At 36.1% G+C, this 18,962-nt stretch overlaps 1 protein-coding gene across 2 annotated transcripts in view; it reads left to right on the plus strand.

Moving 5' to 3' along the window:
- The window catches only part of TTC39B (tetratricopeptide repeat domain 39B), a 78,223-nt gene that overhangs the window by 20,278 nt on the left and 38,983 nt on the right, over nucleotides 1-18,962 (plus strand). The window contains exon 2 of one of the 2 annotated variants that reach the window (XM_039729805.1): nucleotides 5,588-5,622. In XM_039729805.1, the coding sequence (XP_039585739.1) occupies nucleotides 5,588-5,622 (35 nt within the window). Of the gene's footprint in view, nucleotides 1-5,587; nucleotides 5,623-12,656; nucleotides 12,921-18,962 lie in introns of those variants that run through there. The other variant, XM_039729804.1, reaches the window with a different exon arrangement.

Below are 18,962 nucleotides of genomic sequence, written 5' to 3' on the forward strand. Positions count from 1 at the left end.
TGTGAGAAATGACCCTCACTTTTAATACTTTAAAAGGTTTACTAAACCTTAAAAATTACAGCAAAGGACTGAGTAAGAAAAAATTGCAACACTGGGAGTCCCTGTCAGCCACACGCTCCTCTACAAAATGGATGCTCTGCCTTTTATATCCTTAGCTGCCTCCCAAAGTTTTGTCAGTCAACTCCTTCTCTGCCATCCATTGGTGGAGATCACTTTCTTACATCTTGGTTGGAGGTCAGGTGTTGTTACGCTGTGCCTCCTGGTAACAAGCAGGCCTTCTCCAAATGTCCTGACTACTAAGGTTATTACAAGGGGGAGGGAAAAGAGGGCTGTGGGAGGACATATTACAATAACATCACGGTACATTTTAACATCCACATAATAATATCTACCTCTTAATTGTGACAGCCAGCTATTACATTACTCTATCTATAACACAATGAAGACCATATGGAAGGTCTTCTGTAGTCTCCGTTCATATTATAAGCATTGTAGGTCAGTTTCTTCTACTCACTCATTGTCTCTTCCCATGGTTGCATGTTCTTCCTGTGTTCAGTATTACCTAGGGAAAAGAGGTTTAATGCATACTCCCACATGCAATGTATATGCTAGTGCTATTTCGGCTGAGTCTGCCAACTTTTAGCCAGGGTCAATAGGAAGCCTTTCCTGTAATTTTAGAAAGCTGCTTCTGAGCTTGTCAGCTAAGTTTTATTTAAAATCCCTTAAATCCTGTGGGATGAATCCACGTACATCATGGTAACTTTAACGTGAACACAGTGAAAGGCATGTTACCCTTTCTTTTTGGTTGAGAAAATTTAGACCTCTCAGAGAAGCCTTTTTCTCTTCATGTAGAATTCAGTCACAGAGTTCCAGACTGGTAACTGAGCTTTCCATGGGCAGCTGCAGGCAGTGAATATGTAAGGCAGTATGCCTGAGGCCAGAGACTGGGTTTCCTGTGCATCACTTTCACTTAGCATTGACTGCTTTTTTGAGAAGAAGGATGGTGTGAGACTGAATTACGAAAGACAAAAGAGTAAAAAAGTAGTTAGATGTACCCATACTTGAACAGAAGTTTTGAGAAAAGCATCTTGAAGTTCATGTGGTTGCTAAATATGCAACTATCTTCATAGATTCCCTTGTTTTGCAATATCTTAATATGTGGCTTTCCCAAGGAGGGTTTTACAGATAAATTTATGGTTTTTCAAATCACTTTAAAACTATTGTTTATGTAATACTGACAAAATAGAGTTGTGACAAGGACAAGTAATGTGATAGAGCAATAGTATTAAATGCTGGGTAGGAATTAATTATTATTTTATGTGGTCTCATTTATCTGTTAAATTAGTAAGGACCCTTACTCATGTTATGTTTATATTTTTGAGATAACGCTTTTGGTGGGGCTTTGTTTCCTTTGTCCAATCAGTATGGACTCCCAAGTTGTGGCTGGTGTTATCTGTATACTATTGAATTTAGTTTATTTAAATAATGTTTTCAGTGGGGAGAACCTAGATGCTTCATACCCTACTACTTGGTAGTCATATCATAAATCTGAATTTTAAAGGAATAGTTTAGATTGATTAAACTGGCTTGCTTCACTTGGAGAAGAGCAGTGTTCAAACACTTAGCTTGATAAAACATTTAGTGAACTTAAAACAACAGTTTAGGAGTCACGGGATATAGTCTGAAATTTCCTTAGAGTTGATTTATGATGAATGTGGAAAAAAGTAGAGTTCACATTTGATGCAAGCATTTCTAATAAGCAAGGCAAGAAGTTGCTTCTTCTTTCTTCCAGTGCATTAGAACAAAAGTGTAGGTACTGATAGATATTGTTATATTTGTTGAAGAATCTCCCTTATTTGCTGCTTTTCAGAAGCTTGAGAGTTGAGTGTCTGCTGTGAGTTTCTGCTCTCATTGCTACAGTGCAGGAACTCTTCTGTTTTTCTGCATTAGTACACTGTGTTTATTTATGTCTCTGATTTTCATTTTCTTTGCTTCACAAAACATATTACTTTATCTCTAAGTTATGTAAACTTAATTGTTTTTAAGCCTGCTGGCATCTTGAAATGATACATCATAAAGATTTAAAAAAATAATGCAATTATCAAACAAAACAAAAACTGTGCGATTCAAGGAACATAATTTTGCAACAACTTAATTTTGCTAAATCTTGTGCTAATCATTTTTGGAGATCTGTGGAAAAGTCTGAGTCATGCCATCTAGTGGCAGTTTTACATATATTTATATGTTTAAAATTCTTGGATGGACATGTACTCTGGAAAAAAGTGCACTAAAAATCTGTGGATTGCCACATTAACCAGCATTGTATTGAGCAAGACAGTTGTCAGACTGTTTCTCTTGGTGCTAGTTTACATGCTCATGTATTTCTTTTTCTGAGTAGAATGTCTGAAAAAAGGCTTTGTTGTCCTTTTTGTGTATTTAACTACATTTCATATTTCCTGAAGATTTCTGCTCTGTATATGTCCTATGGACAGGATACCATTATAATAAGGACATATTGGAGCAGGAACTTTGGGACCTGCTGCAGGACAAACCTGGATCAGGTGAAGGAAATTAATAAAGGAATGCATCCACCTCAGCCATGTAAATAATGGAAATGATGTTCTGTGCTAAAGTGTGGAGGTCACACTCAGTCTTGAAGGAACTTGCTCTGGCCAATGCCTGAAAATGCCCTTTGTGCTAAGTAAAAACTCTTCTCTTGCATTAAATAGCCTGCTTTGCTGTAGACTGAAATAAACAAGCACCTCTGGAAACTGTTGTGTCTTCTCAGCTGTGTCAGCTGCAACTTGCAGTCCTGGAATGAGCTCTCAAAATAGAAACTTTACTAGGCTTTAATTGAATGCACAAGAAGGTGTCTGTCCATGTTTTTGGTCTCCTTCCATATGTTGAGGAGTAGATAGACTTTATCAATTACTTGATTTTATTTTTTGTATTGACATATACATACATGTACACATTTATATATTAAATACAGCCTTAGGCCTTTAAGATGCAGTGTATCTTATGTAACACTTCAGTCAATTTTTTTTTGATGAATGGGCTTCATTTACAAGTAGATTTTAACAGAGTACTGGAAAAAAGTGAATATGTTCTGAGTACATTTTAAATAATTTGTTTCTTGGTAGGAATGTGATTGCTCCTAGAACTCAGGGATCAGGGAGAAGCTCTTCTGGTTACCTCTGCTTCAGTCCTTTTCTTTACACCTTCGGATGATGTCACTTTTTTGTTGTAGTGGACATGGAATGGAGTAGAAAATGGCTGGGCTTCTCTTCTACTGTCCCCAGCTTTTTTCTGAGAGTCTGTAGAGTCAACTGCAAACTTGTGTAAGTCTGTGGAAATGGGACCAAGATACAATTTGAATACTTTCTAATACCCATTTTGCCTGCAGTGGGAATAGGAAGACATGGAAAACTTCAGAAAAAAACTATAGATTGGGTTTTTGGTTTTTTGTTGGGGTTTTTTTTAACATAGAAGCTGCCTTCATTTATGTTGTTTTTGACACCCTTGAGAAGTCCCTTGAAAGGCTGTGACTATGCCTTGGTGTTTGGGGAAAAACACTAAGGTTGTACTTCATCCTTTTAAATGTTTGGACAGCCATTTGAATAGTGTGAATGACAGGAATCAAAACTCAGAAGCCACCAGGCAAAGGAGGAGTTTAGCTAGACAGAATGCAAATTCTCGCTCTGTTTCTTCCTGTATGTAGGTGCTGCCCTTGAATGAAGGTTTGAAAGAGCCTGCAAAAGGTTCTCATCACAGATTTTTTATGTGAATTTCCAGCCATTACTATTCTTTATTAAGTACTTGACAGTTTAAAGCACATTAACTTTTGCTTTTCAGGTTTGTTCTCTTAGGAGAAATGGATTTATGCTCAAAAAGCCATGTGTGTTTTGCTTGTTTATTCTGCTGAATTTCTTCTCTTGTTTCCAGAAGTGTCTAAAGGAGGTAACTAATCTTTAGTGAAGGAGTTTATTACAAGACTGGTGACTTCTATCAGTGTCTGGGGTGAGACAAGGGTAACAGAATTTCTGTTCAGGATGTTCCTGTTGGTTTCTATTCAGCTTTTTGAAATTCCAGTTCTCCACAGATCAGGAGGATCATTTAACTGGCTTTTTCTGAGTTTTTTAAATTTACTTTTTCTGAGTTCCTTTAAGCTTCCCCTGTACTTGGTGCTGATGAGGCCACTCTTGAAATTCTGTGTTCTGGTTTAGTCCCCTCATTCCAAGACAGGCAGTGAGATGCTGTGGCATGTATAAAGAAGGACACTGAAATGGTGAAGTGTCTGGAGCACAAATCCTGTGGGGAGGGGCTGAAGGTGTTTAGCCTGGTTTTAGAAAATATTCCAGAGAGTTCTTATGACTCTCTACAGCTAACTGAAAAGGGTTGTATGGAAATGGGGGTTAGTCTCCTCCAGTTATCTTCCTGGGATATGTTAAAAATCTGTTCCATCATGCTTCCAGTTTTTCTTAAGGAAGGAGCAGAAAGCCCACTTACAAGTAGGAAATAGTTTCTGATTGAAAAGTGACTGAGTAAGATAACAAGCAGTCTTTGGCTCAGAAGAGAGGTGAGTTGGATGATACAACAAAAGCTTTCAAAATTTTAGTGTCAAGGAAAGAGAAAGTAGGAATTGATTCTTTACTGGTTTTGAATAAATAAAACTAGGAATTGTTAAAGAAAGGTAGCTGGAGCCAGGTTCAAGCAGAAATTCTTACTTTGCACAAAATGGGTGTCAGGCTTATAGAATTCCTTACTAATGTTATAACTCATGAATAAAACAAAGTCTGTATATGGGATTGAGGAAATTGGACTGGTATTTGAAACAGAGATCTACTGAAACTCATAAGATGGTCAGACTCTATTTAGGCCTTGAATACCGGGAGTTGCCAGAAGCTGGAAAGTGTGAGGTGGAGAGGGATATGTGAGGGAGTACTGTAGCCCATTTGCCATTGCTACACACTTCTAGAGCCCAATTTTGGAGCTAAGCTGTTCTGCTCATTTTTACATTTGTGGATTTCTTCCTTTATTTCAATTTGAAATTTGAACCTAAGTTGAAAGAGCTTTGAATCTATGTGGAAAGAAACAACTTCTAGATTTCTGAACTAAGTTGTTCACATAACAGCTTTTAATGTGGGAGCTGGATGTATGTGCATGTTATCTGTTGTGCTTTCCAGACCTCTTGTATGTACTCTGGCCAGCCTGCATAACAGATATATACACAGAACACCTTTTGTTTCATGTGTAGATCATACTAGTGCATCCTGAATATGTCACATGTGCTGCACAGACTCCTGAGGCATAAGCCTGAATTGCCTTCTGTGATTTACATGGTGGAAGTTTAGAATCTAAAAAGGAAAAGATCTTTGGTTTAATTCAGCTATAGTCTGATGTAGTAGGCCCATAGGAATCTCTGTATAATGATTTGCAGTGAAAGCTTAGCAAACTGTCAGTGGACTGTGACTATTCTGATGATTACTGTCTGTTGCAGAAGTAAGTGCTATCTGGTAATGGTACATTTCTGCTGTGTTACAAAACACATTCACATTAAATTGAACCTTCTTTTTTCCTTCTGCAGGAAAACTTTGAAGATGCCTATGAAAACATCCCTGTGTAAGTAGAATTTTTTTTAAATGTGTGTTTGTTGAAACTCCTTATACAGAAATAGAATACTGTGTGCACACCATTCCAGGGAAACCTAATTTTATATGCACTGACTACATTCACATTTTTCAGAACAGTTAAAATCTTCAAGAGTTGAGAAACAGAAGTATGATTAGGTTGATATATGTGATGAAATATTTGTCAACAAATGTGAAAATTGTAAGGAATTAAACCAGGAAATCTAGTATCTGAGTTGCATACTGACAACTCCTGACAACTCTAGACACTTTTGTGTGGTAAAAATATAGTCACTTAACATTATTAGAAAAAATTTGGATCATATGTTATGCAAGACCATCTAAGCAAGATTTTCAAATGGAAGGTGCTGTGTCTTATAATATACTGCTGCACAGATGTTTTCCCCTAATGAAGTGAGATTGTCACTTCTCTGGTGTAAGATTTCATGCCAAAGCAACACCTTTCTTAAATTGTGATGAAAACACATTATACTGTTTGTAAGTGGTTTTAGTTTTTCTCCAGAATTTTAGAGCATTTTTATGCCATGAAGCACATGAGGAAGGGACTTCTGTTGATATTGTTAGGTTGCCAAAACACTTCTAGACCCAGCAGTAGGTTTGGACTGAGCTTCATCGCCAAAACATGCATGGTTTTGGCAAATTGTATTTTACACATTGCCAGACCTTCTGTTTGTATCTAACTTAGAATAGTAAGGTCTGATCTGTGTAGAACTGAGAAAAATTAAAGTTTGTTTCTTGATGCTCAGAAGGAAGCAAGGACCTGGTATGTTCAAGTTGAGAATTCTTTATGATGAAGATTGCTTATTCTTCCTTGACTGCCTTGCTGTTTGTCTGTGATTGGTAACTTATCTCTTTGGCTGCTTTTTTTTTTTCTTTCTTCAAAGAGTAACTTCGAAATACTGTATGAGAATATTTAAGTTTGTCTGTGATTGGGTAACTTATCTCTTTGGCTGCTGGTTTTTTTTTTTCTTTCTTCAAAGAGTAACTTCGAAATACTGTATGAGAATATTTATCCCATGTTCATTTGTTCTATGAGAAAGTGGTTTTGTTGTTTTCTGTTGATGTCTGAGCTGGGCATGGTTATTTATTTTTGGCATGCAGAGTTTTGGTTTGTTCTTCCTGAGTGTCTCTTCTGTGTTCATAGCTGTCTTACAGATACGCTTTTTATAACAGAAGTCAGGATGTCAGTTTATTCTGGCTGATATTGCTTCCATCTGCAATAAGCATTGTATAGAAGTGTCAATGAAAGATGATAGAGAGAATATTAATGGGACAAAAAATTGTGTTGTTACTTAACATGACATTGAACATAGAGAATGTGTATGTTCTATCTGGGCAGGATTCTTCACTGGATTAGACACCCCGTTCTCAAATTTTTTCAAAGATATGGCTATTTAAAAAAAATGTTCCTAAGGAACTGAACAAATTCTTGGAATCTTTCTTGAAATGCTTTGATTGTAGTTTTCAAATTATGTTAGTAGTTTGCCTGAGGGAAAGCCTTTTGTAAATCTAATGCCATACTGGTTGTTCCTGACCTTTCCCTGTCTGTGAACCAAGAATTGTAGTTTTTTCATTACTATATTGAAATAATGAATGGCCAGAGGTTTAAGCTTCTGGGAAGTTGTCTCTATTTTTTTTTATTTTGCTCTTGTTAATGTTCACTTTCATAATTTTTCTGTGTCAGTGTTTCATTCTCCCTTATTTTGGATAGGAAGGTGGCATTGTTAGAGCTCTGTGGTGATATGCCTGGCATTGGTTTGAGTGCTTTGTTGCAGTTAGTTATATCCTACTTAATTTAACTAAAAGGAACCTTTTTATAGGGAGTTTGGTCAACAGAGACTCACGTTTACTTTTGAGATCAGTTTGGGTTCAGATTCTGTCAGATCATCCTGTTGTTTTAGAGGACTGGAAAAGCATGTATAATAACCAGGTCTTCATAGTATTTCACACACCACTTTGCAATTCTTAGTGTAAAATATATATAGAGTAACATGGCTCTGTATTTTGCACCAATAGATGCTAGTGAATGGTTTTGCCAATCCAACTTGACTTAAACTACCTTTATTCTTTAAATATTACTGCTTATTGATAGATATCAGATTATGTAGGTTAGATGTTGAAAGGGCAGTAAGTTACTTTAGCATGGTAAAATCCTTCCTTAAATCTCGTGTGCTGGCTGTCATGTCTGAGGGCAGGCCCAGGAGGAAATCAGTCGTTGCTCCAGTGGTTTAAATGTCTAGACTTACTTTTGTCACCTCCTACTCATGGTAGTTACATGTAGTTATATGTAGATGTAAACAGTCACTCCAAAACATGTAATGATCACAAAATACTTGCTTTGTAGAAACATGAAGAAACCTTTAAATAGAGTTATTTACTGTAAATTTTGTTCATTGGTACTAAAGCTGACTATTACAGTAGGTCACTCTCCTATTTTACTTAGGGCAAGCACTAGCATTTAATATCTTCTCTGCCAACAAAAGTAACTGAGTTTTCAAAGTACTGGTTTGATAGTAACACTTGATAGACCATTTTCAACCTTCCAAAGATAGTAGGTGGAGTATATGTCAAAGTAAATTCACCATTACCCGTTTGTGTTAACTCAGAGATAGCTTGATTGGCATATTCTGTTGTAAAGGGAACTGACTAACTAGAGACAAACTGTGATTTCTGTTGTGGAAACTGAAGCCTCTGACAAGAAGTTTTATGTTGGTAGCCTGCTTTTTACCATTTTTGCACTGGAGTGTCTGCTTCCAAGTTTTGGGCTGGGTGGATGTGTTTGACTAAGTAACCTAATTCCTGCCAAGCATCTACAGGTACAAATGTATGTAGATGGAACAGATTTTTGTGTAGTTTATTCTTTTATTTAATGCTTACTAAAAATGTCTCATCAATACCTAAATCTTACTGTGGAAAAACTACAACTTTAATTTCAGTCTGACCGAACAAGATAATTCTCTACTTCCTTTGATTTTTTCAAAATATTTCTGCTATCTTAATTTTTACTCAAATAATTCTGAAAATCTCTTTGTAGAATGCTGATATTCATGTTTTCTGTTGTCAGAGTGTAATTTTCTAAATTATATTGTTTTCAGCTTTACAACTAGATTGAAAGTGGTTTGAGTTGTCAACAGTTTTTAACCATCACTGTATTATGCTTAGCATGTACTGACCTTGCCATTGCTATTTTGATTTCTGTATGTATTTTATCCTCTGAAGTTGTCAATTTGTTTAGAACATGTATGAAATATTCTATCCATCCTATTTTACTTACTCTTCCTTAAAATGTCATCTCTATGTGAAAGGAATAAGTAGCCATCAAGTTTTGTTTGTCCATGCAATCTTCCTTAGATTGCCATGCAGTCTTTATCTCAAAGAGAAAGGCAAATATAGTGCCATTATTTACTAACCCAATATCAGAGGCTTATGTAAATGAATAGCAGCATTTAGAGCAATGATTATGATATGTATTATGATAGCTGTGTGGGTATGAAGATGCTCTGTAGTTGTCTTTGGGAAGAAACACAATAGTCTGCCTGACTGCTGCAAGCAGCTCACGTGCAGAGGAAGTCTTCATGTTGTGCTATTTTTATAGAATTTCAGACACCAGACCCTGTGTTATGTCATCAGTGGAAAGATAGAGAGATCTCATTTAAACATGTTTAAAACATTAAGTATTGGAAATGTGGGAGCTTGCATTCATAAGCAAAGCAGACAGATGATTTTTGATCAAGAATGGAACTCCTGGGGTTTTTTGTCTTTATCAAGACAAAATTATCTTTTTTCAGCAAAAAGAAACATGCTTCATCGATTCTCTTTTGCATTTTCTTTGGCTACCCGAAGCTGTTTACTGTTAATCCTTGATCCTGCCAAAGCAGCTCTGTGTGGTATTACTGGGGTGATAGATTAAGGGGCAGAAGTGTTTAAGGAAGTTAGAGCAGGTTATCCTTGTAATCTTAGATGTGTAGTTAAGATTTCAGTTACACCTGCACATGTGAGTGTTTTGTCAGTGAATGAAATTGAACAGTTAAGGAAATGCCTCTAAATTCAAATTTTAATTCAGGGAGCCAGTAACTTTTAGGAACAGTTCCTGTCTTCATAACTTCAACATCACATTTTTGCATTGTCTTGAGGTGGTGACAAATAGCTGTGACAATTTAAATGATCAAAATTTTATTTTCTTATGTTTGTCCCTCAAGGTTAGTGGAAAAAAGTTCCAGTAAAGGCAGTTTTTGTGTCTAGAAGATAATATTTTCATAGCTGCATAAATATAAAAGTATGATGCACTAGCTACTCTGTATTGTGAGTTTCAAGATCTGAAAGAGCAGTAATGGTACAGCAGCCTTATCTCTCTAATTTTTCCGGACCCCAAACAGTTCTAAGATTATAGATTTTTAAATATGGAGAAGTTTCCATTGGTTACACATTTTTGTGGTTACACATTTTCATGTGTAAACACCTGTTTATTCCCACTACACCTTTTGCCTGTGCTGTAAGATTTCTTTTTTTCAATATGCTTGTATTTCAGTAGAAGACTTCAGGCCACATTGTGCTATTGTTTGTATTGGTACCTTCTGTTCACTTTGAAATGTGCATTTCCACTTGTGTTCGTAGCTCTTTAGAAAGTGAGGAGGGGAGGTAGACAAAACCCCAGAGTCAAACAAACCATTTCAGAGACATTGTACAAGAAGTGCCCAAAACTCTGCATATTTTCCACACTGTTATTCTTTTTGCAAGCCTTTGCTGAAAGGCTGGTGCACAAAAAAGATACCGCAGCATGTTTTTCTGTTATCCCATGTTCACCAAAAGTAATCTGTCTTAATTGAGCATAAATATTTCCTTGCTGTTCTGTGGCTTGTTCTTTCATTACAAATTAATTAACACTGTGGCTTTAAATTCACTTATCTTTAGGGTGGGACTTTCTGGAGACTTCTGGTATTTATTTAAGTGTTGTGTTGGAATCTTGATATTATACTGGAATACATGATCAGAACTGTGTTTTCTTTCTTTAAAGGTCTTTCAGGAAAGTATTGTTTGTTCTGTTCTTTAATAAAGATTGCATAATAATTAAAGATTGCATAACAATACAACACTATTTGTAGCCCTGAAGCTCAGGAATTGCCTTCTCTGAGTAACTTCTGAAACTTGGAAAGTGATGTAGACTTTTGGATTTGTGGTACAACCATTAAGATGTAAGTGCTTTAGATAAGGAAATGGAAAGATGAGTTTTAACTCGTCAATGAAGAAAAAGAATAAATTGGTCAGAATTTGTTGAGAAGGAGGATTGTTTTTAAGGACAACAGATTGAAACCCAGATTTTCCTGTTTCTTTATTTTAAGGTATCAAAAAAAAAGTCATGTTTTTTAATAGTGTTGCTCTGGTTGTTTGATTTGGTTACATCATGTCCACCCCTTCCTTCCCTTCCCCTTCCCTAATGATTAAATGCTGTCACAGAGTGTTTTGGGAATCAATCTTTGTGGAAGGTTTAGTGTATGTGTATTAGTTCATTTTCCTTTAAGTCAGTCCAGGGGAAAACGTTTGAGCATGGGCTGATATTTGCAGACAGAAAGTTTGTTTCTGTCAGCTTTGTGGAAATGTTCTCCTGACTCACTCAGCTTTTTCTAGAAAGTTTCTGAGCCATCAAATGTGGACTGTCTGAACCTTATGCTGTGTTAAAAACAGAACACTGTATGTTTTATGGGGAAATTGAGTTGTCTTCTTTGTGATTGGGCAGTCTTGACTGAAATTTGTCTATTCTTCATGTGTAGGCATGGTCACAGAAATCCTGGCATTTTACTTTCCCTGCCCCTAGTATTGTTAGCATATTAACTGACAATATGCATAAGCACTTCTTCAAATAGTGGAGAACTTGGAGATGTATCTCTGAACTCCTTGGTCTTTAACACTGCTGGGTCAAGCTTTATGGAAAAGGTAGAATGTCCTGATTTTAAAGATGCTGTTGTCCGTAAATTACAGATGTCAATCTCATCTCTTTGAAAGGTTTATGAAGCCTTTTTCACCCTGCTCATAGCCCTGGGTTCCCATACGTGTTGTAGAAAATACTGTGCAATTCTTTCCTAGTATGTTACACATAAGAATGTTTTAACAAAAGTAAATTGTTTAAATAAATTGGTTTGAAGTATTACTGCTGATACTTATTTCACATGCACCTGAAATAAGTAAATGGAAACCTGTGGTTTCCTGCGTTTTGCTTTAGAAGATTTGTTTGAGCCATTTTTGTAGTAAATCTCAGTTCATAACTAAACACAGCTAGAACTAGGTACTATTAGTTCAGTTAATACAGCTTTAGAGAATACCTTTTGAAGGTAATAGTGGAGGACATAGTTTAATTTTCTACTTCTTAGCTCCCATGTTCTTAGCTTGCATCATATCTCATCTCGAGAGATTAGACTGAAGGGGATAAAACTATCTGTGTTGTAGCTTTTTGCTTTTGAACTCCTGCTTTCCTCTGTTGCAGATGATATTCATGAAGAGAACTGTTTTTTAACAGCTCTCTGTGTTAGTGATTTGTTTTGGTTATAGAACTCTAGATAAAAATTTGGATTTCTGGGGGAAAGAATGTTGAAGGGTTAATTTTTAAAAAAAGTGATGTTTGAGTACTGTCAAATAAAGAAAATCAAGCATGAGCTAATTAGTTTTCTTCAGTGTTCCTTGCTATGAACTCTCATATATTTGATCTGGTTTTCCTGCAGTTGCTTTAACATACTTTACTGCAGTTTCATTAGCATACTTTTCCTTTTCTGTCTGACTTTGATTGTGTCTTTTTTTTTTTTTTTGTGCTCAAGAAATACAAAGGTGACTCCTTTTTTGTCTTTAAATATAAATTACTTTGCTTTCCTTATGTCTCCATTTTCCCGTTGCAGTTAGGAGTGATGGATTAGAATTAGGCTGCAGCACAGATTGGTAGAATCTCCCAGCATCCACTTCCTGCAGAGGCATCAGCTTCCAGCATTGACTGTAGCTGCTGCCACTCTCACTGACATTTCTTTTGAATTCGGCTATGGAGAGTGCCTCTGTTGCCAGGTGCTGGCATGGAAACTTTTATTCTTTTTGCTTGATAACTCGTTAATGAAACCTCATGGATATTGAGAAATAAAACAGAATCACTTTTCTCTTTATGCTTTTCTTTGTCTTTTTGCCTTTTTTTTTTTGTGTGTGTGTGCACACGGTAGAAAAGAGTGAAAGAAGCAGCACTTATTTTCACACAAGGACTGTATTTATATACCTGAGGTTAACTGAATTAATCCTGTAAGTATATTATCTCTGCCTAATAGTTCTTGAAATCATTTATGTGGTAGTAAGATTTATGGTATTTTGTGTGTGAAAATTTGCTTTAGAATGTATGTCAAAATACAACATTGTTTTTTTAATATAGATTTTCTTGAAGATGAAGGAAAAAGTATATATTCACAGTGTGATTATGAAATAATTGTTTCTCCTCTGCACTTTGCAGTGGTGAACAATGCTTTTAGAGAGCAGAAGCTTCTCTGCTGATGTCAGTGCTTAATCAGCTCAGATACTGTAGGTTGTAGAACACTGCAAGGTGTGTATTTTGGGATACCATTCTTTAAAATGTGGTAATTTAAGGACGGTATCAGACTTAAAGCTACTTTTTCCCATTTATAGACTATGTCTTCTGCTCCTGGTCGCTGTGCTCGTTTAACCATTTGAGGTTATATAATTTTTACTTAAACATAAATAATTTATTCCATGGGATGCAGTGCAGTGCTTTCAAAGTATTGCATGTTAAGTATAATGCAGTGTGATTTTCGAGACTTTAGTTATTTCAGAATACTTCCAGCATAGGCTGTAAGTTCACTATGTAATAAATTCAAATAATTTGGTTTGAAGTTTAGGACGAGTGTCTTGCTAGGATCATGGTGTCCTAATTGTCTCTTTGGATCTGGGCCAGTATTTGTGTGACGCAGTGTTAGTCCCATAAACATCTGGCCTGATCTGGTGTCCTACTTGCAGCACGATCTTTATTTTTTTCCCATAGCAAGATAAGTGATATTTTTCTTCATTTAATGTAAAACTGCTGGTGAGCTGTTATTATTATTCATATATGCTAGCTCTTCAAGGAGGTTCTTTCTCAACCTATTTTCTTGTCAGCATGCCTTATCTGGACCTACTTTCTAGCAGAAATGTTGAACAAATCAAAATTATATATTTTTTATGGTGAACATCTACTTGTCGGTATCTACATGCTATATATTAAGTTTTGGCAGTATAACTCTCTGCTATATTCATATTTTTGTACACAGTATTGCATGCATTGACCTCAGCTTGATTATGTGATACTAATTAATCTGATAAGGAGTATGCAACATAGCAAATTGTCAGTTTACCTGCAAAGATCTCATGTTAAAACTTACATCTAAAAATATTGCCTAACCACTGAGTTCCAATAAATAAATCTGATAATCTTTTACACTGCTGTGTATTCCCATTAGTGTTAAACAGAATAGGAATTTAGAATAGAAATAGTAAATTGGATTTTCCTTCTACCTACAAACCAATACTGAAACTTACTTGATTTTTCTGCCTTCTCAGGCAGACTGTGGTCAATTCTAAATGCCTGTGATCTGGTTGTTTTGTTGGCAGTTTTTAAGTTTACATATATTTAGGGTTAAATTCTTGCTGGAGTGGCTTGATAGACTTAAATAGGATTCTTTTTTAATCATTTTAGTGATCAGATGAACTGTGTATACCTATTCAGGTGGGAAAATAGTAACCTAAGGAGTTGACATGTCTTGCATTCACAATATGGCTTATTGGAAATTTGGGTTTTGCTTTTTGTCCTTCTGCAGTGCAGTCTTGCTGTTGAACTTAAGAACTTGTCATATAAAGCTGCTGATGTTTCTTAGATGATAAAAAACCACCTGACTTGAAATAAATTGATTATTGGCTTACTGAATCTGGATAATGATCAGTCAAAAACTGGAACATTTGGCTATGCTCATGTTTCTTTTTAAAAATACAAATAAGATAATAAAGTGGCTTGAAATGTAGCCTCTGTTATTTTCAGAGTAGTAGACTCTGTTGGCAATGGTGAGCCAGCAAGATGAGCTTTGTCTTGGCGCTATATCCTGTGACACCTGAGATTCAAGCAGATGGTCAACTTTGCCTAGATTTTCCTCCTTTGTGCTTATTCTGTTGCTTTGTTGCACCCGTAGAGTAATATGTGAGGATACACCAATCAGTATTTTCTTGTGGCGTTCAGATGCTGGGTAGAGATACGTAGATAAGCAAATTAAAAAAATGTGTTTTTAATAAGACAGACGACCAGGAAATTTCCTTGTCTCATCATCCATCCCCGCCCCCTCAGTCACTGAAATATTTGGCAGCTAAACCTCTTGATCACTTTCTTGTAGTCAATTGTTAGATTCTCATGAGGCAGCACTGTGGGTGCTGGGCTGCTTTCTGACTGGAAGGCAGTCCAGTACATGCCCTCTTAAAGCTGGAGATTGCAAACAAATCTTACTTGCAGAATGTAAAGCAAATAAACATTCATCTCCTGACACATGGGGATCTAACATTTAAATTTCAAGGTCAGATGAGACATCTAGGAAGGAATTTTTGTTTGTATAGAAAGGTTTTGTTTGTTTGGTGGTCTTTTAATGCATTTCATTTGTAAGACAGCATTACAAATGCAGCAGCATTACTGCTGCTGTGAGCAGTAATAATTCCTAAAATAGAACATTGTCACTTGTAGGTAAATCTGTTTAGTTTAGAAGAGTTAAGACTGAGACTTATAGTTCTAAAAAGAAAAAGTGTTTGCCCTCTCTTCCTAAAATACTAGCAGGTTTCCCCTAGACCGAGCTTCTTGTCTGTAAGACAGAGCTGTATCTGCCATCCTTGCCCTTGTCTTGTTGTTACATTACATGTAACATTATACCTGTTAATGTATAGCAATGGATCAATTCAAGTCTTCTCTAGTGAAATTCCAGTACTCTATGGAAAGCTATCAGCCTCACCTTTTTTTGACAATGCTAAGGTATACATAAAAATCGTTAAGTCATTCTCAGCTGAGCATATTATTTTAATAACAGTGGGTTTTTAATAGGAGCAGCTATCTCCTTTTTTCTCCCTCAGTTACCTTTTCCCTTATCTGTTTTTCTGAGAGCTCCAACTCCTTTTCCACAGCTCTTTGTTTTGAAAAATAGTTTTTGATGCTGTCTTTTAATGTATACAAATGTGTAATATCAGCTAGCTACTGTTTCATTTTGCTCTGAATCATCTTTTCTGCCACAGCTGTAAGGTGAGGGAGAAGAAATCATTTTACAAATCCTAACCCAACAATAAACAAAACCCCAAAACAATGAAACAAAACCCCCAGTGCTATTAAAGGAAAGGTAAATGCCCTAGTGGTTAGTTGGCTTGATCATTCAAAGGATTTTATAGGCAAGTCCATTGGTATTGCGGCAATGATCCAGAAGTTCACTGAGAAGATACAACTAGCTGGCTAAGTGCTGCTATCTCATAGGCAGGTAGTGTTTAGGAGGGAGGTGCAACAACACTGATCTGAATTGCTTTCTACCATGGTGTTTGCATCATGTGCATATTACCAGCTCAGTGGGTAGATAGTTGTCCGCAAAATTTCAAATGGAAGATAGTACCAAGGAAGGGCTTGGGTAATAACAATGCTGTTTGTCTCTCGCTGCTACAGAATAAGATTTCAAATACAGTGTAAGGAAGTCCTAAGGGAGGAATAAGTGAAAATATGTGTGTTACCCTGATGATTTTGCCTGAACACCAAGCTACATAACCTAATGTAATTTAAACTAAATGACCGTTTGGGGGGTGTTTTGTTTGTCAGTTGTGTGTTTTCTGGTAGGGCTTTTATTTGTTTGTTTGTTTCTTTATTTTTGAATTTGCGTGATGTTGGATACATTTTATTATGGTGAGCTTTTAAAGTTATTTCTGCCTGTTTGCAAATTTGGCTAGCAGAGTTTTGCATAGTTTTGCTTGCCAGTTGGGTTTTTTAAATGAATGTTCAGCATACACAATATTGCACGCATTGGTGAAGTTCTGGAACAGTGAAGACAGTGAGCCTTCAAAGGAATAAAGTCTGCCTTGCATCGGCAAGAAATTATTTTTCAGTGCTTGCCATAACTATTTTATTTACCTAAAATTCATGCTTCTCATAAGAAGGGGTATATGCATCATGAATGCAGAATTTGCTGTGGAGGTGTGACTAGTAGATTTAATACCTGGGTAAAATAAGTTACTATTTATTATGCTGACCAGTTGACTGAAGTTTTCAGATTTTCTGTATTAATAGTAATAGCCTAGGACAGGAAATGCTTTATATAAGTTGCAAATAATTTCATATGCCTAGCGGTGTGCCTTAAGGCCATTTTCTTATGGCATTTAGACATTTTTTCATTGTGTGATCATAAGTGGTGTTGAACACTGAGTTTTAGATTAAATGGTAAAAGTTTGCAACAATTTTTCTGGTTTTGTTAAAAAAAATATTGATCACGTGATCTTATATTTCTCCAGGATTATTTTAAACTAATGCGAAAGGTTTAAGAATCCTTTTTGTTCGTAAACTGGATGCGATTGACCATTTAAAAATATTGTGATCCCTTTAATGTCAAGGATGTAATATGCTTTAATATCTTTCCAGCAAGAAATGTTTAACTGTGAGACAGGTTACTCAATTTGGTTCTGCATTTCTGAATTATTCTCCGGGTGAAAGGTATGCCTATAGGCAAAATAATAGAATTTCACCTTCATGAGTTTTGCCTAATGGCCCCTTCAGAGGCTGAGTCCTGTACCTGTCCCAACAAGATACTGAAAGATATATGCCAGCTCTAGCATAGTGTGGGATTGAGGTATGTGTGCAGTTTCTTCCACATGTCAGTAGTCCCTCAGAATAATGCATGTTCATGAGAATTCCTTAGTTTGAGACTTGATACAGGAATTGTTCCTAAAGTTTGTGCATGCTTGTATTTGTTTAAAACCAAGTCATATGGAAGTCTCTCACTTGTGAGATGCAAGAGTAATCCCTTGTATAAGAAAATCCAACACAACTAAAAAGCTGTTTGCTTTTTTTGAACATTTCCTGTATGTGTCAGTGGATTGCATTACTTTCAGCCATCCTTTACTAAACAATCTAGAACATAAAATGTAGAGCTAACAGAATATCTCAGTAGGATTTTGCAACAGGTTATTTTGCTTCATTTCATGATGCTCTTGGTGGGCATTTGCCATGAGAACTAGTGCAGCCCACTGCTCTGTGGTAGGTAGCTATTACTCCTACAAGTATCTCACCTTCTGTTTGGTTACTTGTGTTGCAACTTTATAGCTATGCAGTTGACTAATAAAAGTGATAGCAGCTAATACTGTCCTTTAAGAAAGGATTGAAACTAAATTTTGGCACAGCACTAGACAGAAAACTGCAATATTACTGTTGTCTTGTATATGAGTGATGCATAAGAGGGATAAGGCGCAAAAGCCATTTTTCTTTTCAAATTACGACCTTAGTGGTGAGAAGTCCAATGCTTTCAAAACATGAAGAAAGTTATTTGAAGAAATATTTCCATATAGCAGAAGTAATATTTGAGTTGTCTGTATGATTGGTCAGATACAGTGAATACACATAAATGTGTGCTAGTCTTTATGTGAAAATCCTTTGAAATCTTTGCAGTTGCTAGCTGTGCATATAAAAACATCTAATGCAGCCTTAAAATAGTTATTTCAAGGACAAAACATCAGGAAAAATGTTCACAAGGAGATAAGCAATCCTGCAAACGTTTCAGACATAGGAGACTGTCCTGTATTTGGATGGACATTAAATAGGTACTTAGAACCATACTTCACTGGTGTTTCTTTAAATAAACATGGTAGAGATGTTTCCTCTTACTCATAGACACATAGTTTGCATTTTCTACTTACAGTTTGTTGAAAGAATATGAAACCTTACAGAGGAAAGGTGTTGAATCATAAGAGGAATTGACACATGTTAGTGAAAGATAAAATAGTCAAAGAAAATAAAAGGTATGGGGTTTGTACTGGTATTTTACAGAGCTAGGCAGAAAGTGTCTCTGCCACAGTAAAAGATGACTCTTTCCACTTCACTGAGACTGAAGCAACAGTAGACTATGACAGGACCTCCAGTGTTTGAATGCTTGAGGACTAAGAGAAATCAACAACAAAGGACCTGCTCATTAACAATTTCCTTTTTGCTTAATGAATGATTTTTAAATGTTGCAGAATTAAGGATGTTAGTATTCTTGTCCTAGTGACACACAGGTAATCTGAAGCATAGTTTAAAATTAAAAC

The sequence above is a fragment of the Passer montanus genome, unplaced genomic scaffold (genome assembly GCF_014805655.1).
Source record: "Passer montanus isolate IOZ18808 unplaced genomic scaffold, ASM1480565v1 scaffold7, whole genome shotgun sequence".
NCBI classification, from domain to species: Eukaryota; Metazoa; Chordata; class Aves; order Passeriformes; family Passeridae; genus Passer; species Passer montanus.